Source organism: Meleagris gallopavo, chromosome 32, assembly GCF_905368555.1.
Source record: "Meleagris gallopavo chromosome 32, MGAL_WU_HG_1.1, whole genome shotgun sequence".
Classification (NCBI taxonomy): Eukaryota; Metazoa; Chordata; class Aves; order Galliformes; family Phasianidae; genus Meleagris; species Meleagris gallopavo.
This window is the reverse complement of record NC_139436.1, coordinates 259,153-281,573: the sequence shown is the minus strand read 5'-3', so window position 1 is coordinate 281,573 and position 22,421 is coordinate 259,153. Positions and strand designations below refer to the sequence as shown.

Below are 22,421 nucleotides of genomic sequence, written 5' to 3'. Positions count from 1 at the left end.
GGGGCTATGGGGGTCATCGGGGGGCTGTGGGGGGGTATGGGTGGGTGTGGGGGGCTATGGAGGGTCATGGAGGGCTGTGGGGGGAGCCATGGGGAATCGTGGGAGGGGGGGGGGGGGGCTGGGTCTCTGTGGGGGTCATGGGGGGGTGTAGGGAGGTCGTGGAGGGTCGTAGGGGAAGAGGGGGGGGGCGTGGGGGGGCAGGGGGCAATATGGAGGGGCTTAGGGGGGGGCATGGATGGTCATGGGGGGGCAAGGGGGGGCTATGATGGGGTCACGGGGGGGCTGTGGGGAGTCACAGGGGGGTCATAGGGGGCGTGGGGGGGGCTATGGGGTGTCTTGGGGGGGGGGCTATGGGGAGTCGTGGGGGGGGTTGGGGGTGTGGATGGGACATGGGTGGTCATGGGGGGCGTTGGGGAGGGCGATGGGTGGGCGGGGGGGGGGGTATGGGGTGGTGATGGGGGGCCATGGGGGTCATGGGGTGCATAGGGGTTATGGGGAGGACATGGGGGAGCTGGGGGGGGGATTGCGGGGAGTCAGGGGGGGTCCTGGGGGGTGAAGGGGGTACAAGTGGGCGATGGAGAGGCAAGGGGAAGTGGGGGGGTATTGAGTGAGTAGGGGGGTCATGGGGGGCTATGGGGGGGCTGTGGGGGATTATGGGGTTATGGGGGGCTGGGGGGGGGGCTGTGAGTGGTTTGGGGGTGCTGTGTAGGGGATTATGGGGGTCGGGGGGGCTTGTGGGGGGTTGGGTGGACGGGGGGGCTGTGTGGGGGTTATGGGGGTCATGGGGGCTGTGGGGGGTGTGAGTGGTATGGGGGGGCTGGGGGGTTTTGGGGTCATGGGGGGCTTGGGGGGGCGCAGTGAGGGGGCTATGGGGGGGGCTTGGTGAGGGGTTATGGGGGTCGTGGGGGGCTTAGGGGTTAGGGGGTCATGGGGGGGCTGGGGGGGCAGGAGTGGTTTTGGGGGGGCTGTGTGGGGTTATGGGGGTATGGGGGTTGGGGGGGCGGGGAGGGTTATGGGGTCATTGGGGGTGTGGGGGGTTATGGGGGGCATAGGGGGAGGGTAGGGGGGACGTTGGGGGGGATGGGGGGGGGGTATGGAGTCATGGGGGGTGGGGGGGTTTGGGGGGGGTTGGGACACAGTGGGTGGTTATGGGGAGGGAATAAGGGGGGCCGTGGGGGCTGTGGGGGTGTGAAGGGGGTTATGGGGGGGCATGGGGGGGGCTATGGGGGTGTGAAGGGGTTATGGGGGGGCTATAGGGGTGTGAAGGGGGTTATGGGGGGGGCTATGGGGGTTTGAAGGGGGTTATGGGGGGGGGCATGGGGGGGCTGTGAGGACCCCCCCCCTCCAACGCTGAACCCCCCCTCCCCCCCCCCAGCCCCCTGAGTGACGTGCCGGCCCCTGAGCACGAATCGGAGGAGGGTGAGGATTTTGGGGTGGGGGTGGGGGTGGGGGGGTCCAAAATCCAGAGGTGTGGCATGAAGGGGCTGCCTCAATTATTTGGGGGGGGGGGGGGTGGGTGGGGGTGTCAAATTATTGGGGAGGGGCTCCATTATCGGGTGGGGGGGTGTCACGCAATATGGGGGGGGGGGGGGGAACAGACATCGGCTGGGGGGGTCCCATAAGGGTGGGGTATGGGGGGGGGGGGGGGGGTGTCCCATTAGTGGGGGGGGGGTGCCCTAAATCCAGAGGTCTGTGATGTTACTGGAGGGGGGAGTTTCGCACTGGGGGGAAGGGGGGGGGGTTGGGGGGGGGTTCCCAATTAGCAGGGGGTGGGGGGGATCCCAATTAATGGGGTCGGGGTGGGGGGGGGGGCTCCGTCCTACAGGAATGGATCACGACGTGGACTCGGAGGAGGCGTTGGCATCCCAAGGTGATTTGGGGCCGTGAAGGGGGGGGGACACAGATGGGGGGGGGGGCGGGAATGGGGCTGACGCAGCCCCCCCCCCCCCCCCCCCCCCCCCCCCCCCCCCCCCCCCCCCCCCCCTTTCTTCACCCCCCCCCCCCCCTCCCCAGGACTCTGATCCATCCCAGCACCACCGGAACCGAACCCTCCTGGGATGCCCCCCCCCCCCCCCCCCCCCCCCAAAGGACCCCAGGGCACAGAGCCGGGTTGGGGGGGCTGTGGGGGTGGCCGGACCCCTCCACGCACCCCTGGGGGATGGGGGACCCTCTTGTGCCCCCCCCACCCCCCCCCACCCCATCCCCCGGGCTCATTGTGTCCCCCCCCCATCCCCCCCCCCCCCCCCCCCTCCCACCCCCCAGCTAATAAAGGTCCCTTCAGCCGCAGCCACGTCCACGTTGTTGTTTGGGGTCAGGGTGGGGGGCACAGGGGGGGGGGACATGGGGACACCGTGGGTATTTGTGTGTGTGGGGGGGGGATATGGGCTGGGTCCGTCCCCATCCCCAGGGGTGTCACCTCCATTGTCCCCATCCCCAGCTGGTGTCACCTCCATTGTCCCCATCCCCAGCTGGTGTCACCTCCATCGTCTTCATTCCCAGCCCTTCGTCACTGTCACCTCCATTGTCCCCACCCCAGCTGATGCCATCACCATGGTCCCCGTCCCCATGCAGTGTCGCCTCCATTGTCCCCGTTCCCGTGAATGTCACCGCTGTGGTCCCCATCCTCAGTCAATGTCACCTCCATTGTCCCCATCCCCAGCTGGTGTCACCTCCATTGTCTTCATTCCCAGCCCTTGGTCACTGTCACCTCCATTGTCCCCACCCCAGCTGATGCCATCACCATGGTCCCCGTCCCCATGCAGTGTCGCCTCCATTGTCCCCGTTCCCGTGAATGTCACCGCTGCGGTCCCCATCCCCAGCTGATGTCACCTCCATTGTCCCCACCCCAGCTGATGCCATCACCATGGTCCCCGTCCCCACGCAGTGTCGCCTCCATTGTCCCCGTTCCCGTGAATGTCACCGCTGCGGTCCCCATCCTCAATGTCACCTCCATTGTCCCCATCCCCAGCTGGTGTCACCTCCATCGTCTTCATTCCCAGCTCTTGGTCACTGTCACCTCCATTGTCCCCACCCAGCTGATGCCATCACCATGGTCCCCATCCCCATGCAGTGTCGCCTCCATTGTCCCCGTTCCCGTGAATGTCACCGCTGCGGTCCCCATCCCCAGCTGATGTCACCTCCATTGTCCCCATCCCCAGCTGATGTCACCTCCATTGTCTTCATTCCCAGCCCTTGGTCACTGTCACCTTCATTGTCCCCACCCCAGCTGATGCCATCACCATGGTCCCCCTCCCCACGCAGTGTCGCCTCCATTGTCCCGTTCCCGTGAATGTCACCACTGCGGTCCCCATCCTCAATGTCACCTCCATTGTCCCCATCCCCAGCTGGTGTCACCTCCATCGTCTTCATTCCCAGCCCTTGGTCACTGTCACCTTCATTGTCCCCACGCCAGCTGATGCCATCACCATGGTCCCCATCCCCATGCAGTGTCGCCTCCATTGTCCCCGTTCCCGTGAATGTCACCGCTGCGGTCCCCATCCTGTCAATGTCACCTCCATTGTCCCCATCCCAGCTGGTGTCACCTCCATCGTCTTCATTCCCAGCCCTTGGTCACTGTCACCTCCATTGTCCCCACCCCAGCTGATGCCATCACCATGGTCCCCGTCCCCATGCAGTGTCGCCTCCATTGTCCCCGTTCCTGTGAATGTCACCGCTGCGGTCCCCATCCTCAGTCAATGTCACCTCCATTGTCCCCATCCCCAGCTGGTGTCACCTCCATCGTCTTCATTCCCAGCCCTTGGTCACTGTCACCTCCATTGTCCCCACCCCAGCTGATGCCATCACCATGGTCCCCATCCCCATGCAGTGTCGCCTCCATTGTCCCCGTTCCCGTGAATGTCACCGCTGCGGTCCCCATCCTCAGTCAATGTCACCTCCGTGGTCTTCATCCCCACGAGATGTCACCACCACGGTCCCCATCCTCAGCCAACGTCACCTCCATGGTCCCCATCCCCAGATGATGTCACCACCATGGTCCCCATCCCCATGCGATGTCACTTCCACAGTCCTCACGCCCATGAGATGTCACCACCTCATTCCCCATCCCTGGTCAATGTCACCTCCATGGTCCCCATCCCCAGATGATGTCACCTCCATGGTCCCCATTCCCAGATGATGTCACCTCCATGGTCCCCATCTTCAGCCTTCGGTCAATGTCACCACCTCTGTCCCCATCCCCAGATGATGTCACCTCCATGGTCCCCATCCCCAGATGATGTCACCACCATGGCTCACATCCCCATGTGATGTCACCACCTCATTCCCCATCCCTGGTCAATGTCACCACCTCTGTCCCCATCCCCAGTTGGTGTCACCACCATTGTTCCCATCCCCAGATGATGTCACCACCATGGTCCCCATCCCCATGCGATGTCACTTCCACAGTCCTCACGCCCATGAGATGTCACCACCTCATTCCCCATCCCTGGTCAATGTCACCTCCATGGTCCCCATCCCCAGATGATGTCACCTCCATGGTCTCCATCCCCAGATGATGTCACCACCATGATTCCCATCCCCATGTGATGTCACCACCTCATTCCCCATTCCCGGTCAATGTCACCTCCATGGTCCCCATCCCCAGCTGGTGTCACCACCATTGTTCCCATCCCCAGATGATGTCACCACCATGGTCCCCATCCCCATGCAATGTCACTTCCACAGTCCTCACGCCCATGAGATGTCACCACCTCATTCCCCATCCCTGGTCAATGTCACCTCCATGGTCCCCATCCCCAGATGATGTCACCTCCATGGTCTCCATCCCCAGATGATGTCACCACCATGATTCCCATCCCCATGTGATGTCACCACCTCATTCCCCATTCCCGGTCAATGTCACCTCCATGGTCCCCATCCCCAGCTGGTGTCACCTCCATCGTCTTCATTCCCAGCTCTTGGTCACTGTCACCTCCATTGTCCCCACCCCAGCTGATGCCATCACCATGGTCCCCGTCCCCACGCAGAGTCGCCTCCATTGTCCCCGTTCCCGTGAATGTCACCGCTGCGGTCCCCATCCTCAATGTCACCTCCATTGTCCCCATCCCCAGCTGGTGTCACCTCCATCGTCTTCATTCCCAGCCCTTGGTCACTGTCACCTCCATTGTCCCCACCCCAGCTGATGCCATCACCATGGTCCCCGTCCCCACGCAGTGTCGCCTCCGTTGTCCCCGTTCCCGTGAATGTCACCGCTGCGGTCCCCATCCTCAGTCAATGTCACCTCCGTGGTCTTCATCCCCACGAGATGTCACCACCACGGTCCCCATCCTCAGTCAATGTCACCTCCATTGTCCCCATCCCCAGCTGGTGTCACCTCCATCGTCTTCATTCCCAGCCCTTGGTCACTGTCACCTCCATTGTCCCCACCCCAGCTGATGCCATCACCATGGTCCCCGTCCCCACGCAGAGTCGCCTCCATTGTCCCCGTTCCCGTGAATGTCACCGCTGCGGTCCCCATCTCCAGCTGATGTCACCTCCATTGTCCCCATCCCCAGCTGGTGTCACCTCCATCGTCTTCATTCCCAGCTCTTGGTCACTGTCACCTCCATTGTCCCCATCCCCAGCTGGTGTCACCTCCATTGTCTTCATTCCCAGCCCTTGGTCACTGTCACCTCCATTGTCCCCACCCCAGCTGATGCCATCACCATGGTCCCCGTCCCCATGCAGTGTCGCCTCCATTGTCCCCGTTCCCGTGAATGTCACCGCTGCGGTCCCCATCCTCAATGTCACCTCCATTGTCCCCATCCCCAGCTGGTGTCACCTCCATCGTCTTCATTCCCAGCCCTTGGTCACTGTCACCTCCATTGTCCCCACCCCAGCTGATGCCATCACCATGGTCCCCATCCCCACGCAGAGTCGCCTCCATTGTCCCCGTTCCCGTGAATGTCACCGCTGCGGTCCCCATCCTCAGTCAATGTCACCTCCATTGTCCCCATCCCCAGCTGGTGTCACCTCCATCGTCTTCATTCCCAGCCCTTGGTCACTGTCACCTCCATTGTCCCCACCCCAGCTGATGCCATCACAATGGTCCCCGTCCCCACGCAGAGTCGCCTCCATTGTCCCCGTTCCCGTGAATGTCACCGCTGCGGTCCCCATCCTCAATGTCACCTCCATTGTCCCCATCCCCAGCTGGTGTCACCTCCATCGTCTTCATTCCCAGCTCTTGGTCACTGTCACCTCCATTGTCCCCACCCCAGCTCATGCCATCACCATGGTCCCCGTCCCCATGCAGTGTCGCCTCCATTGTCCCCGTTCCCGTGAATGTCAACGCTGCGGTCCCCATCCTCAATGTCACCTCCATTGTCCCCATCCCCAGCTGGTGTCACCTCCATCGTCTTCATTCCCAGCCCTTGGTCACTGTCACCTCCATTGTCCCCACCCCAGCTGATGCCATCAACATGGTCCCCATCCCCATGCAGTGTCGCCTCCATTGTCCCCGTTCCGTGAATGTCACCGCTGCGGTCCCCATCCTCAGTCAATGTCACCTCCATTGTCCCCATCCCCAGCTGGTGTCACCTCCATCGTCTTCACTCCCAGCCCTTGGTCACTGTCACCTCCATTGTCCCCACCCCAGCTGATGCCATCACCATGGTCCCCATCCCCACGCAGTGTCGCCTCCATTGTCCCCGTTCCCGTGAATGTCACCGCTGCGGTCCCCATCCTCAATGTCACCTCCATTGTCCCCATCCCCAGCTGGTGTCACCTCCATCGTCTTCATTCCCAGCCCTTGGTCACTGTCACCTCCATTGTCCCCACCCCAGCTGATGCCATCACCATGGTCCCCATCCCCATGCAGTGCCACCTCCATTGTCACCACTGTGGTCCCCATCCTCAGTCAATGTCACCTCCGTGGTCCCCATCCCCAGGTGATGTCATTTCCACGGTCCTCAGCCTTTGGCCAATGCCACCACCGTGGTCCCCATCCCCAGGTGATGTCACCTCTATGATCCCCATCTCCACGTGGTGTCACCACCACTGTCCCCATCCCCACGTGATGCCATCACTGTTGTCCCCATCCACCTCAATGCCAGTTCCCAGCCAATGTCACCACTGTGGTCCCCATCCTCAGCCAACGTCACCTCCATGGTCCCCATCCCCAGATGATGTCACCTCCATGATTCCCATCCCATGCGATGTCACTTCCACAGTCCTCACGCCCATGAGATGTCACCACCTCATTCCCCATCCCTGGTCAATGTCACCACCATGGTCCCCATCCCCAGATGATGTCACCTCCATGGTTCCCATCCCCAGATGATGTCACCTCCATGGTCCCCATCCCCAGTTGATGTCACCACCATTGTCCCCATCCCCAGATGATGTCACCTCCGTGGCCCTCATCTCCAGTCCTTGCTCAATGTCACCACTATGGTGACACCGTTGGTGACCAACATCATCACCATGGTGACCACAGTCCCCATCCCCAGGTGATGTCACCACCACGGTCCCCATCCCCAGATGATGTCACCTCCATGGTCTCCATCCCCAGATGATGTCACCTCCATGGTCCCCATCTTCAGCCTTCTGTCCATGTCACCAGCTCTGTCCCCATCCCCAGATGATGTCACCTCCATGGTCTCCATCCCCAGATGATGTCACCTCCACGGTCCCCATCCCCAGATGATGTCACCTCCATGGTCTCCATCCCCAGATGATGTCACCTCCATGGTCCCCATCTTCAGCCTTCGGTCCATGTCACCAGCTCTGTCCCCATCCCCAGATGATGTCACCTCCATGGTCCCCATCCCCAGTTGATGTCACCACCATTGTTCCCATCCCCAGATGATGTCACCACCATGGTCCCCATCCCCATGCGATGTCACTTCCACAGTCCTCATGCCCATGAGATGTCACCACCTCATTCCCCATCCCTGGTCAATGTCACCTCCACGGTCCCCATCCCCAGATGATGTCACCTCCATGGTCTCCATTCCCAGATGATGTCACCTCCATGGTCCCCATCTTCAGCCTTTGGTCAATGTCACCACCTCTGTCCCCATCCCCAGATGATGTCACCTCCATGGTCCCCATCTTCAGCCTTCGGTCAATGTCACCACCTCTGTCCCCATCCCCAGATGATGTCACCTCCATGGTCCCCATCTTCAGCCTTCGGTCAATGTCACCACCTCTGTCCCCATCCCCAGATGATGTCATCTCCATGGTCCCCATCTTCAGCCCTTGCTCAGTGTCACCACCTCTGTCCCCATCCCCTGATGATGACACCTCCATGGTCCTCACCTTGGGTCAATGTCACCACCTCTGTCCCCATCCCCAGGTGATGTCACCTCCGTGGCCCTCATCTCCAGTCCTTGCTCAATGTCACCACTATGGTGACACCGTTGGTGACCAACATCATCACCATGGTGACCACAGTCCCCATCCCCAGGTGATGTCACCACCACGGTCCCCATCCCCATGAGATGTCACCACTGTGGTCCCCATCCCCAAGTGATGTCACTATTGTTGTCCCCATCCCCATCAGATGTCACCTCCACAGTCCCCACCCCCATGAATGTCACCACTGTTGGATTCAGTGGCACTCAACCACCCCAATGCAGCTCCAGCCGTGGGGACCTCTGGGGTCAGAGCGGGACCCCCAGAGTGGGAACCCAAGAGTGGGACCCAAAAGTGGGACCCCCAGAGAGGGAACCCAAGAGTGGGACCCAAAAGTGGGACCCCCAGAGTGGGAACCCAAGAGTGGGACCCAAAAGTGGGACCCCCAGAGTGGGAACCCAAGAGTGGGACCCAAAAGTGGGACCCCCAGAGTGGGAACCCAAGAGTGGGACCCAAAAGTGGGACCCCCAGAGTGGGTATCAAGAGTGGGACCCAAAAGTGGGACCCCCAGAGTGGGAACCCAAGAGTGGGACTGCAAAGTGAGACCCCCAGAGCGGGAACCCAAGAGTGGGACCGAAGAGTGGGACCCCCAGAGTGGGAACCCAAGAGTGGGACTGCAAAGTGAGACCCCCAGCGCGGAAACCCAAGTGAGGGAGAAATGGGGGTCAACTCCCCAATGTGGGGAGACCGTGGGCACTGCAGGATCGGTTCTGTTCTGGTTCCATTGCACTGCAGGATGGGTTCCGTTTTGGGTCCATTGCAGTGTGGGATCGGTTCCACTGAGTGCAGGATTGGTTCCATTTCGGTTCTGCTGCAGTGTGGGACGGTTCTGCTGCAGTGTGGGATCGGTTCCGCTGCAGTGTGGGATCGGTTCTGCTGCAGTGTGGGATCGGTTCCGCTGCAGTGTGGGATCGGTTCTGCTGCAGTGTGGGATCGGTTATGCTGCAGTGTGGGATTGGTTCCGCTGCAGTGTGGGATCGGTTCTGCTGCAGTGTGGGATCGGTTCCGCTGCAGTGTGGGATCGGTTCTGCTGCAGTGTGGGATCGGTTCCGCTGCAGTGTGGGATCGGTTCTGCTGCAGTGTGGGATCGGTTCTGCTGCAGTGTGGGATTGGTTCCGCTGCAGTGTGGGATCGGTTCCGCTGCAGTGCGGGATCGGTTCCGCTGCAGTGTGGGATTGGTTCTGCTGCAGTGTGGGATCGGTTCCGCTGCAGTGTGGGATCGGTTCCGCTGCAGTGCGGGATCGGTTCCGCTGCAGTGTGGGATCGGTTCCGCTGCAGTGTGGGATCGGTTCCGCTGCAGTGCGGGATCGGTTCCGCTGCAGTGTGGGATCGGTTCCGCTGCAGTGTGGGATCGGTTCTGCTGCAGTGTGGGATTGGTTCCGCTGCAGTGTGGGATCGGTTCCGCTGCAGTGCGGGATCGGTTCTGTCTGCAGTGTGGGATCGGTTCTGCTGCAGTGTGGGATCGGTTCTGCTGCAGTGTGGGATCGGTTCTGCTGCAGTGTGGGACCAGATCCATAGCAGTGTGGGATCGGTTCTGCTGCAGTGTGGGATCGGTTCTGCTGCAGTGTGGGATCGGTTCTGCTGCAGTGTGGGATCGGTTCTGTTGCAGTGTGGGATCGGTTCTGCTGCAGTGTGGGATCGGTTCTCCTGCAGTGTGGGACCAGTTCCATAGCAGTGTGGGATCGGTTCCGCTCCAGTGTGGGATCGGTTCTCCTGCAGTGTGGGACCAGATCCATAGCAGTGTGGGATCGGTTCTGCTGCAGTGTGGGATCGGTTCTGCTGCAGTGTGGGATCGGTTCCGCTGCAGTGTGGGATCGGTTCCGCTCCAGTGTGGGATCGGTTCTGCTGCAGTGTGGGATCGGTTCTGCTGCAGTGTGGGATCGGTTCTCCTGCAGTGTGGGATCGGTTCTGCTGCAGTGTGGGATCGGTTCTGCTGCAGTGTGGGATCGGTTCTCCTGCAGTGTGGGACCAGTTCCATAGCAGTGTGGGATCGGTTCCGCTCCAGTGTGGGATCGGTTCTCCTGCAGTGTGGGACCAGATCCATAGCAGTGTGGGATCGGTTCTGCTGCAGTGTGGGATCGGTTCTGCTGCAGTGTGGGATCGGTTCCGCTGCAGTGTGGGATCGGTTCCGCTCCAGTGTGGGATCGGTTCTGCTGCAGTGTGGGATCGGTTCTGCTGCAGTGTGGGATCGGTTCTCCTGCAGTGTGGGATCGGTTCTGCTGCAGTGTGGGATCGGTTCTGCTGCAGTGTGGGATCGGTTCTCCTGCAGTGTGGGACCAGTTCCATAGCAGTGTGGGATCGGTTCCGCTCCAGTGTGGGATCGGTTCTCCTGCAGTGTGGGACCAGATCCATAGCAGTGTGGGATCGGTTCTGCTGCAGTGTGGGATCGGTTCCGCTGCAGTGTGGGATCGGTTCCGCTGCAGTGTGGGATCGGTTCTGCTGCAGTGTGGGATCGGTTCTGCTGCAGTGTGGGATCGGTTCCGCTGCAGTGTGGGATCGGTTCTGCTGCAGTGTGGGATCGGTTCTGTCTGATCGGTTCCGCCTGAGCAGTTCTGTCTGATCGGTTCCGTCTGAGCAGTTCTGCTGCAGTGCAGGATCGGTTCCATTTGATCAGTTCTGTCTGATCAGTTCTGTCTGATCGGCTCCATCTGATTGGCTCCACCTGATCGTCTCTGTCTGATTGGTTCCGTCTGATTGGTTCTGTCTGATCGGTTCCACTGCAGCGTGGGATGGGTTCCATCACAGCGTGGGATGGGTTCCATCACAGCGTGGGATGGGTTCCACCGCAGCGTGGGATGGGTTCCACTGCAGCGTGGGATGGGTTCCATCACAGCGTGGGATGGGTTCCATCGCAGCGTGGGATGGGTTCCATCACAACGTGGGATGGGTTCCATCACAGCGTGGGATGGGTTCCACTGCAGCGTGGGATGGGTTCCATCACAGCGTGGGATGGGTTCCACTGCAGCGTGGGATGGGTTCCATCACAGCGTGGGATGGGTTCCATCACAGCGTGGGATGGGTTCCATCACAGCGTGGGATGGGTTCCATCACAGCGTGGGATGGGTTCCACTGCAGCGTGGGATGGGTTCCATCACAGCGTGGGATGGGTTCCATCACAGCGTGGGATGGGTTCCACCACAGCGTGGGATGGGTTCCACCACAGCGTGGGATGGGTTCCATCACAGCGTGGGATGGGTTCCACTGCAGCGTGGGATGGGTTCCATCACAGCGTGGGATGGGTTCCATCACAGCGTGGGATGGGTTCCACTGCAGCGTGGGATGGGTTCCATCACAGCGTGGGATGGGTTCCACCGCAGCGTGGGATGGGTTCCATCACAGCGTGGGATGGGTTCCATCCCAGCGTGGGATGGGTTCCACCGCAGCGTGGGATGGGTTCCATCACAGCGTGGGATGGGTTCCATCCCAGCGTGGGATGGGTTCCACTGCAGCGTGGGATGGGTTCCATCACAGCGTGGGATGGGTTCCACTGCAGCGTGGGATGGGTTCCATCACAGCGTGGGATGGGTTCCATCCCAGCGTGGGATGGGTTCCACTGCAGCGTGGGATGGGTTCCATCACAGCGTGGGATGGGTTCCACACAGCGTGGCATGGGTTCCACACAGCGTGGGATGGGTTCCATCACAGCGTGGGATGGGTTCCATCACAGCGTGGGATGGGTTCCACTGCAGCGTGGGATGGGTTCCACTGCAGCGTGGGATGGGTTCCACTGCAGCGTGGGATGGGTTCCATCACAGCGTGGGATGGGTTCCACTGCAGCGTGGGATGGGTTCCACACAGCGTGGGATGGGTTCCATCACAGCGTGGGATGGGTTCCATCGCAGCGTGGGATGGGTTCCATCACAGCGTGGGATGGGTTCCACACAGCGTGGGATGGGTTCCACACAGCGTGGGATGGGTTCCACTCCAGCGTGGGATGGGTTCCATCACAGCGTGGGATGGGTTCCATCACAGCGTGGGATGGGTTCCATCACAGCGTGGGATGGGTTCCACCACAGCGTGGGATGGGTTCCATCACAGCGTGGGATGGGTTCCACTGCAGCGTGGGATGGGTTCCATCACAGCGTGGGATGGGTTCCACCACAGCGTGGGATGGGTTCCACTGCAGCGTGGGATGGGTTCCATCACAGCGTGGGATGGGTTCCACCGCAGCGTGGGATGGGTTCCACGCAGTGTGGGATGGGTTCCACAGCAGCGTGGGATGGGTTCCATCACAGCGTGGGATGGGTTCCATCGCAGCGTGGGATGGGTTCCATCACAGCGTGGGATGGGTTCCACACAGCGTGGGATGGGTTCCATCCCAGCGTGGGATGGGTTCCATCGCAGCGTGGGATGGGTTCCACAGCAGCGTGGGATGGGTTCCATCACAGCGTGGGATGGGTTCCATCACAGCGTGGGATGGGTTCCACACAGCGTGGGATGGGTTCCATCACAGCGTGGGATGGGTTCCATCACAGCGTGGGATGGGTTCCATCACAGCGTGGGATGGGTTCCATCACAGCGTGGGATGGGTTCCACTCCAGCGTGGGATGGGTTCCATCACAGCGTGGGATGGGTTCCACTGCAGCGTGGGATGGGTTCCACCACAGCGTGGGATGGGTTCCATCACAGCGTGGGATGGGTTCCATCACAGCGTGGGATGGGTTCCATCACAGCGTGGGATGGGTTCCATCACAGCGTGGGATGGGTTCCATCACAGCGTGGGATGGGTTCCACTGCAGCGTGGGATGGGTTCCATCGCAGCGTTGGATGGGTTCCATCACAGCGTGGGATGGGTTCCATCACAGCGTGGGATGGGTTCCATCACAGCGTGGGATGGGTTCCATCCCAGCGTGGGATGGGTTCCACTGCAGCGTGGGATGGGTTCCATCACAGCGTGGGATGGGTTCCACACAGCGTGGGATGGGTTCCATCACAGCGTGGGATGGGTTCCATCACAGCGTGGGATGGGTTCCATCACAGCGTGGGATGGGTTCCATCACAGCGTGGGATGGGTTCCATCACAGCGTGGGATGGGTTCCACTGCAGCGTGGGATGGGTTCCATCACAGCGTGGGATGGGTTCCACTGCAGCGTGGGATGGGTTCCATCACAGCGTGGGATGGGTTCCATCACAGCGTGGGATGGGTTCCATCACAGCGTGGGATGGGTTCCATCCAGCGTGGGATGGGTTCCATCACAGCGTGGGATGGGTTCCACACAGCGTGGGATGGGTTCCATCACAGCGTGGGATGGGTTCCACACAGCGTGGGATGGGTTCCATCACAGCGTGGGATGGGTTCCATGCAGCGTGGGATGCATCACAGCGTGGGATGGGTTCCATCACAGCGTGGGATGGGTTCCACTGCAGCGTGGGATGGGTTCCATCACAGCGTGGGATGGGTTCCATCCAGCGTGGGATGGGTTCCATCTCAGCGTGGGATGGGTTCCATCACAGCGTGGGATGGGTTCCACTGCAGCGTGGGATGGGTTCCATCACAGCGTGGGATGGGTTCCACTGCAGCGTGGGATGGGTTCCATCACAGCGTGGGATGGGTTCCATCACAGCGTGGGATGGGTTCCATCACAGCGTGGGATGGGTTCCACTGCAGCGTGGGATGGGTTCCACACAGCGTGGGATGGGTTCCATCACAGCGTGGGTTGGGTTCCACTGCAGCGTGGGATGGGTTCCACACAGCGTGGGATGGGTTCCATCACAGCGTGGGATGGGTTCCATCACAGCGTGGGATGGGTTCCATGGCAGCGTGGGATGGGTTCCACTGCAGCGTGGGATGGGTTCCATCACAGCGTGGGATGGGTTCCATCACAGCGTGGGATGGGTTCCATCACAGCGTGGGATGGGTTCCATCACAGCGTGGGATGGGTTCCATCGCAGCGTTGGATGGGTTCCATCACAGCGTGGGATGGGTTCCATCACAGCGTGGGATGGGTTCCACACAGCGTGGGATGGGTTCCATCACAGCGTGGGATGGGTTCCACACAGCGTGGGATGGGTTCCATCACAGCGTGGGATGGGTTCCATCGCAGCGTGGGATGGGTTCCACTGCAGCGTGGGATGGGTTCCACTGCAGCGTGGGATGGGTTCCATCACAGCGTGGGATGGGTTCCATCACAGCGTGGGATGGGTTCCATCACAGCGTGGGATGGGTTCCATCACAGCGTGGGATGGGTTCCATCACAGCGTGGGATGGGTTCCACTGCAGCGTGGGATGGGTTCCATCACAGCGTGGGATGGGTTCCATGGCAGCGTGGGATCGGTTCCGTCTGATCGGTTCCGTGGCAGCGTGGGTTGGGTTCCGCTGCAGCGTGGGATGGGTTCCGTCGCAGAGCTCTCCCGCACACAAAGGCCAGCCGTGCTCAGTGCGTTCGTTTTATATATATTTGTATATAGAGAGATATTTATATATATTTATATCGATAGAAGTGGGTTCTCCTCTCATGTAAAAATCCAAAATACAGTTTTTACTATTAACAATCAGAAGTGTCAATGTACAAAGTTTGACTGCGAAGCCAAAGGGGAACGGAACCGAAGGAACCGAAGGAAACACACAGAGCCGAGAGGGAAAGAAAACGGGAACGGCTCCGGGATCGTCGCGTGGCACCGACCCACCAGGACCCGACCCACCGGCACCGACCAATCAGGACCCAACCCACCAGAACCGACCAGCCAGGACCCGACCCACCAGCACCGACCAATCAGGATCCAACCCACCAGAACCGACCCACCAGGACCCGACCCACCGGCACCGACCAATCAGGACCCAACCCACCAGAACCGACCAACCAGGACCCAACCCACCAGTACTGACCAACCAGAACCCGACCCACCAGAACTGACCAACCAGGACCCAACCCACCAGAACCGACCAACCAGGACCCAACCCACCAGTACTGACCAACCAGGACCCAACCCACCAGCACTGACCAACCAGGACCCGACCCACTGGCACCGACCAACCAGGACCCAGCCCATCAGCACCGACCAATCAGGACCCAACACACCAGAACCGACCAACCAGGACCCAACCCACCAGCACTGACCAACCAGGACCCGACCCACCAGAACCACCCTACCAGGACCCGACCCACCAGTACTGACCAACCAGGACCCGACCCACCAGTACTGACCAACCAGGACCCGACCCACCAGCACTGACCAACCAGGACCCGACCCACCAGAACCGACCAACCAGGACCCAACCCACCAGTACTGACCAACCAGGACCCGACCCACCAGAACTGACCAACCAGGACCCGACCCACCAGCACTGACCAACCAGGACCCGACCCACTGGCACCGACCAACCAGGACCCAGCCCATCAGCACCGACCAATCAGGACCCAACCCACCAGCACTGACCCACCAGGACCCGACCCACCAGCACTGACCAACCAGGACCTGCCCCATCAGCACCAACCAACCAGGACCCAACCCACCAAAACTGACCAACCAGGACCCGACCCACCAGCACTGACCAACCAGGACCCAACCCACCAAAACTGACCCACCAGCACCAACCAACCAGGACCCGACCCACCAAAACTGACCCACCAGCACCAATCAACCAGGACCCAACCCACCAAAACTGACCCACCAGCACCGACCAACCAGGACCCGACCCATCAGAACCAACCAACCAGGACCAGACCCACCAGCACCGACCAACCAGGACCCGACCCACCAGCACTGACCAACCAGCACCAACCAACCAGGACCCAACCCACTGGCACCGACCCACCAGAACCAACCAACCAGGACCCGACCCACCAGCACTGACCCACCAGCACCAACCAACCAGGACCCAACCCACCAGCACTGACCAACCAGGACCCGACCCACCAGAACCACCCTACCAGGACCCAACCCACCAGCACTGACCAACCAGGACCCGACCCACCAGAACCACCCTACCAGGACCCAACCCACCAGCACTGACCAACCAGGACCCGACCCACCAGAACCACCCTACCAGGACCCAACCCACCAGCACTGACCAACCAGGACCCGACCCACCAGAACCACCCTACCAGGACCCAACCCACCAGCACTGACCAACCAGGACCCGACCCACCAGAACCACCCTACCAGGACCCAACCCACCAGCACTGACCAACCAGGACCCGACCCACCAGAACCACCCTACCAGGACCCGACCCACCAGCACCACCCAGCAGCCGTTTTATTTCCCCTCCCCAACAAAACCCAGCTCCTCCACCTCTCGGGACGAGGTGGGAAATGGGCCGGGGTTCTGTGAGCGCAGCTGTGGGTTTGGGGCCGCTGGTGCTGGCGCAGCACTGACAGGACCTGGCTGCCCCGCTCACCACTTCCCAGCCCACTGATCCCCGCCCCACTGATCCCTGCCCCACTGATACCCATCCCATTGATCCCTGCCCCACTGATCCCTGCCCCACTGATGCCCATCCCATTGATCCCTGCCCCACTGATACCCATCCCATTGATCCCCGCCCCACTGATCCCTGCCCCACTGATACCCATCCCATTGATCCCCGCCCCACTGATCCCTGCCCCACTGATACCCATCCCATTGATCCCCGCCCCACTGATCCCTGCCCCACTGATACCCATCCCATTGATCCCTGCCCCACTGATGTCCGTCCCATTGATCCCTGCCCCACTGATACCCATCCCATTGATACCTGCCCCACTGATGTCCATCCCATTGATCCCTGCCCCACTGATACCCATCCCATTGATACCTGCCCCACTGATGTCCATCCCATTGATCCCTGCCCCACTGATACCCATCCCATTGATCCCTGCCCCACCGATGCCCATCCCATTGATCCCTGCCGCACTGATGCCCATCCCATTGATCCCTGCCCCACTGATGTCCGTCCCATTGATCCCTGCCCCACTGATGTCCATCCCATTCATATCTGCCCCACTGATGCCCATCCCATTCATATCTGCCCCACTGATGCCCATCCCATTGATCCCTGCCCCACTGATACCCATCCCATTGATCCCTGCCCCACTGATGTCCATCCCATTGATCCCTGCCCCACTGATCCCTGCCCCACTGATGCCCATCCCATTGATCCCTGCCCCACTGATACCCATCCCATTGATCCCTGCCCCACTGATACCCATCCCATTGATCCCTGCCCCACTGATCCCTGCCGCACTGATCCCCGCCCCACTGATCCCTGCCTCACTGATACCCATCCCATTGATCCCTGCCCCACTGATGTCCATCCCATTGATCCCTGCCCCACTGATACCCATCCCATTGATCCCTGCCCCACCGATGCCCATCCCATTGATCCCTGCCCCACTGATGTCCATCCCACTGATCCCTGCCCCACTGATGTCCGTCCCACTGATCCCTGCCCCGCTGATCCCTGCCCCACTGATGCCCATCCCATTGATCCCTGCCCCACTGATGTCCATCCCACTGATCCCTGCCCCACTGATGTCCATCCCACTGATCTCTGCCGCACTGATGCCCATTCCATTCATACCTGCCCCACTGATACCCATCCCATTGATCCCTGCCCCACTGATGTCCATCCCATTGATCCCTGCCCCACTGATGTCCATCCCACTGATCCCTGCCCCACTGATGTCCGTCCCACTGATCCCTGCCCCGCTGATCCCTGCCCCGCTGATGCCCATCCCACTGATCCCCGCCCCACTGATCCCTGCCCCACTGATACCCATCCCATTGATCCCTGCCGCACTGATGCCCATTCCATTCATACCTGCCCCACTGATCTCCATCCCACTGATCCCTGCCCCACTGATCCCTGCCCCACTGATGTCCATCCCATTGATCCCTGCCACAATCATGTTCATCCCATTCATACCTGCCCCACTGATCCCTGCCCCACTGATGCCCATCCCACTGATCCCCGCCCCATTGATCCCTGCCCCACTGATGTCCGTCCCATTGATCCCTGCCACATTGATGCCCATTCCATTCATACCTGCCCCACTGATGCCCGTCCCACTGATCCCTGCCCCACTGATGCCCGTCCCACTGATCCCTGCCCCACTGATCCCTGCCCCACTGATGCCCATCCCATTGATCCCTGCCCCACTGATGCCCATCCCATTCATACCTGCCCCACTGATGCCCGTCCCATTGATCTCTGCCCCACTGATGTCCATCCCATTCATACCTGCCCCACTGATGTCCATCCTATTGATCCCTGCTCCACTGATCTCTGCCCCACTGATGCCCATCCCATTGATCCCTGCCCCACTGATCCCTGCCCCACTGATGTCCATCCCATTGATCTCTGCCACATTGATGCCCATCCCATTCATACCTGCCCCACTGATCCCTGCCGCACTGATGCCCATCCCATTCATACCTGCCCCACTGATCACTGCCGCACTGATGCCCATCCCATTCATACCTGCCCCACTGATGTCCGTCCCACTGATCCCTGCCCCATTGATCCCTGCCCCACTGATGCCCATCCCATTCATACCAGCTCCACTGATGCCCATCCTATTGATACCAGCCCCACTGATGCCCATCCCACTGATCACTGCCCCACTGATCCCTGCCCCACTGATGTCCATCACCATTCATACCTGCCCCACTGGTGCTGGTTTCACCAGTACCCATCCTACTGATTCCCAGTTCACCACTACGCGTCCCACTGATGTCCCATCAATACTCATCCCACGGATGCCCAGTTCCCACTGATGCTGGGTCCACCAGTACCTGTCCCACTGATGCTGGGTCCACCAGTACCTGTCCCACTGATACTGGGTCCACCAGTTCCCATCCCACTGATGCTGGGTCCACCAGTTCCCATCCCACTGATGCTGGGTCCACCAGTTCCTGTCCCACTGATGCTGGGTCCACCAGTACCTGTCCCACTGATGCTGGGTCCACCAGTACCTGTCCCACTGATGCTGGGTCCACCAGTACCTGTCCCACTGATACTGGGTCCACCAGTACCTGTCCCACTGATACTGGGTCCACCAGTTCCCGTCCCACTGATGCTGGGTCCACCAGTACCTGTCCCACTGATACTGGGTCCACCAGTTCCCGTCCCACTGATGCTGGGTCCACCAGTACCTGTCCCACTGATACTGGGTCCACCAGTACCTGTCCCACTGATACTGGGTCCACCAGTTCCTGTCCCACTGATGCTGGGTCCACCAGTACCTGTCCCACTGATACTGGGTCCACCAGTACCTGTCCCACTGATGCTGGGTCCACCAGTACCTGTCCCACTGATGCTGGGTCCACCAGTTCCTGTCCCACTGATGCTGGGTCCACCAGTACCTGTCCCACTGATGCTGGGTCCACCAGTTCCCGTCCCACTGATGCCAGGTCCACCAGCACCTGACCCACTGACACCAGGTTCACCAGTACCTGGCCCATTGATGCCCAGTTCACCAGTTCCCAGTCCACTGATGCCCAGTTCACCAGTACCTGGCCCACTGACAACAGGTTCACCAGTACCTGGCCCACTGATGCCCAGTTTACCAGTGCCAGCCCACTGACTCCCAGTTCACCAGTGCCAGCCCACAGACGCCCCATCCACTGCCTCCCAGTTCACCAGTACCAGCCCACTGCCTCCCAGTTCACCAGTACCAGACCACTGCCTCCCAGTTCACCAGTACCAGCCCACTGACTCCCAGTTCACCAGTACCAGCCCACTGCCTCCCAGTTCACCAGTACCAGCCCACTGACTCCCAGTTCACCAGTACCAGCCCACTGCCTCCCAGTTCACCAGTACCAGCCCACTGACTCCCAGTTCACCAGTGCCAGCCCACAGACACCCCATCCACTGCCTCCCAGTTGACCAGTACCAGCCCACAGACTCCCAGTTCACCAGTGCCAGCCCACTGCCTCCCAGTTCACCAGTGCCAGCCCACAGACGCCCCATCCACTGACTCCCAGTTCACCAGTATCAGCCCACTGACTCCCAGTTCACCAGTGCCAGCCCACAGACACCCCATCCACTGCCTCCCAGTTCACCAGTACCAGCCCACTGACTCCCAGTTCACCAGTACCAGCCCACTGACTCCCAGTACACCAGTGCCAGCCCACAGACACCCCATCCACTGCCTCCCAGTTCACCAGTACCGGCCCACTGCCTCCCAGTTCACCAGTACCAGCCCACTGCCTCCCAGTTCACCAGTACCAGCCCACTGACTCCCAGTTCACCAGTACCAGCCCACTGCCTCCCAGTTCACCAGTATCAGCCCACTTCCTCCCAGTTCACCAGTACCAGCCCAAGGACACCCCATCCACTGACTCCCAGTTCACCAGTACCAGCCCACTGCCTCCCAGTTCACCAGTGCCAGCCCACAGACACCCCATCCACTGCCTCCCAGTTCACCAGTACCAGCCCACTGACTCCCAGTTCACCAGTACCAGCCCACTGACTCCCAGTACACCAGTGCCAGCCCACAGACACCCCATCCACTGCCTCCCAGTTCACCAGTACCGGCCCACTGCCTCCCAGTTCACCAGTACCAGCCCACTGCCTCCCAGTTCACCAGTACCAGCCCACTGACTCCCAGTTCACCAGTACCAGCCCACTGCCTCCCAGTTCACCAGTATCAGCCCACTTCCTCCCAGTTCACCAGTACCAGCCCAAGGACACCCCATCCACTGACTCCCAGTTCACCAGTACCAGCCCACTGCCTCCCAGTTCACCAGTGCCAGCCCACAGACACCCCATCCACTGCCTCCCAGTTCACCAGTACCAGCCCACTGCCTCCCAGTTCACCAGTATCAGCCCACTTCCTCCCAGTTCACCAGTACCAGCCCAAGGACACCCCATCCACTGACTCCCAGTTCACCAGTACCAGCCCACTGACTCCCAGTTCACCAGTACCAGCCCACTGACTCCCAGTTCACCAGTACCAGCCCACTGCCTCCCAGTTCACCAGTACCAGCCCAGACTCCCAGTTCACCAGTACCAGCCCAGACTCCCAGTTCACCAGTGCCAGCCCAAGGACACCCCATCCACTGACTCCCAGTTCACCAGTACCAGCCCACTGCCTCCCAGTTCACCAGTACCAGCCCACTGCCTCCCAGTTCACCAGTACCAGCCCACTGCCTCCCAGTTCACCAGTACCAGCCCACTGCCTCCCAGTTCACCAGTGCCAGCCCACAGACGCCCCATCCACTGATGCCCCCTCCTCCGCTGCCCGGCCCAGTGCTCCCCAGTCCATCAACGCAGTCCATCAGCACCCGCCCCACGGCCGCCCGCCCCACAGACAGACGGACAGCCGTTGGTCCGTGGCTGCAGGGCACGGGGCCGCAGTCTCTCTGCCCGCTCTGCGCTCCGCCGGGTTTGGGGGGGTGGTGGTGGGGGTCCTCCTGCACCTCTCAGCCCCGCCGAGTGCCGGCCCGGAGGAGCGCCGGCTGGAATCGAAGGCGGATTTGGCGACAGCTCGTTAAGCGCGCACACTAATGAGATCCTGGCGGCGGCGGCCGGGGGAAGCGGATGTGAACCAGGGGGTGCCGAGAGCTGCCAATGTCTGCGCGAAGCGGGGGAGCCGGAGGTCCCTTTCGGGCTCATCCTTCCTCTTCCTCCTCCTCCTCCTCTCTTCCGCCCTCGCCCTCGGCCTTAGGACACGGCGGGGTCCTTGGGTTTGGGCTGCTCGGTCCCGGCCAGGAGGGAGATGGTGGGGTCCTCGCTGTACTCGTCCCCGTCGGTGAAATAGGAGCCTTCGCCCAACTCGAAGAAGATGGGGAGGTCTCCGCCGCCCACGTCCACCGCGCTCGAGTCCACCAGGAAGAGGGGCTGAGCCGTGTAGTGAACCAGCTGCTTCCCTGCAAGGCGGCAGGACGTGGGACGGGGGGACGGGTGGGGAGGGGGCGGGGGGGGGATGGGATGGGATGGGGAATAGGGGATGGGATGGGGAATAGGGGATGGGATGGGGAATAGGGGATGGGATGGGATGGGGAGGTGGGGATGGGATGGGGATGGGATGGGGAGGCGGGGATGGGGATGGGGAGGTGGGGATGGGATGGGATGGGATGGGATGGGATGGGATGGGGAGGTGGGGATGGGATGGGGATGGGGATGGAGATGGGGAGGAGGGGAGGG

At 61.1% G+C, this 22,421-nt stretch overlaps 1 protein-coding gene and 1 long non-coding RNA gene across 3 annotated transcripts in view; one reads left to right on the top strand and one right to left on the bottom strand.

Annotated features, from left to right (window-relative positions):
- The first annotated feature begins 1,370 nt into the window (after positions 1 to 1,370).
- On the top strand, positions 1,371 to 2,188 carry LOC146542078 (uncharacterized). Its single transcript, XR_014880714.1, has 3 exons — positions 1,371 to 1,419; positions 1,826 to 1,870; positions 2,014 to 2,188. It is a non-coding gene; the product is annotated as an uncharacterized LOC146542078 (long non-coding RNA).
- Positions 2,189 to 14,734: 12,546 nt separating this feature from the next.
- HSF1 (heat shock transcription factor 1) overlaps positions 14,735 to 22,421 on the bottom strand; it is a 94,824-nt gene continuing 87,137 nt past the window's right edge. Inside the window, exons 13-14 of one of the 2 annotated variants that reach the window (XR_014880713.1) lie at positions 17,853 to 22,144; positions 14,735 to 16,727 (exon numbers count right to left, since the gene is read on the bottom strand). Coding sequence is in view for 1 of the 2 variants with exons in the window: in XM_085214660.1 (XP_085070786.1) it covers positions 21,939 to 22,144 (206 nt within the window). In the remaining variant the exon portion in view is untranslated. Of the gene's footprint in view, positions 16,728 to 17,852; positions 22,145 to 22,421 lie in introns of those variants that run through there. The other variant, XM_085214660.1, reaches the window with a different exon arrangement.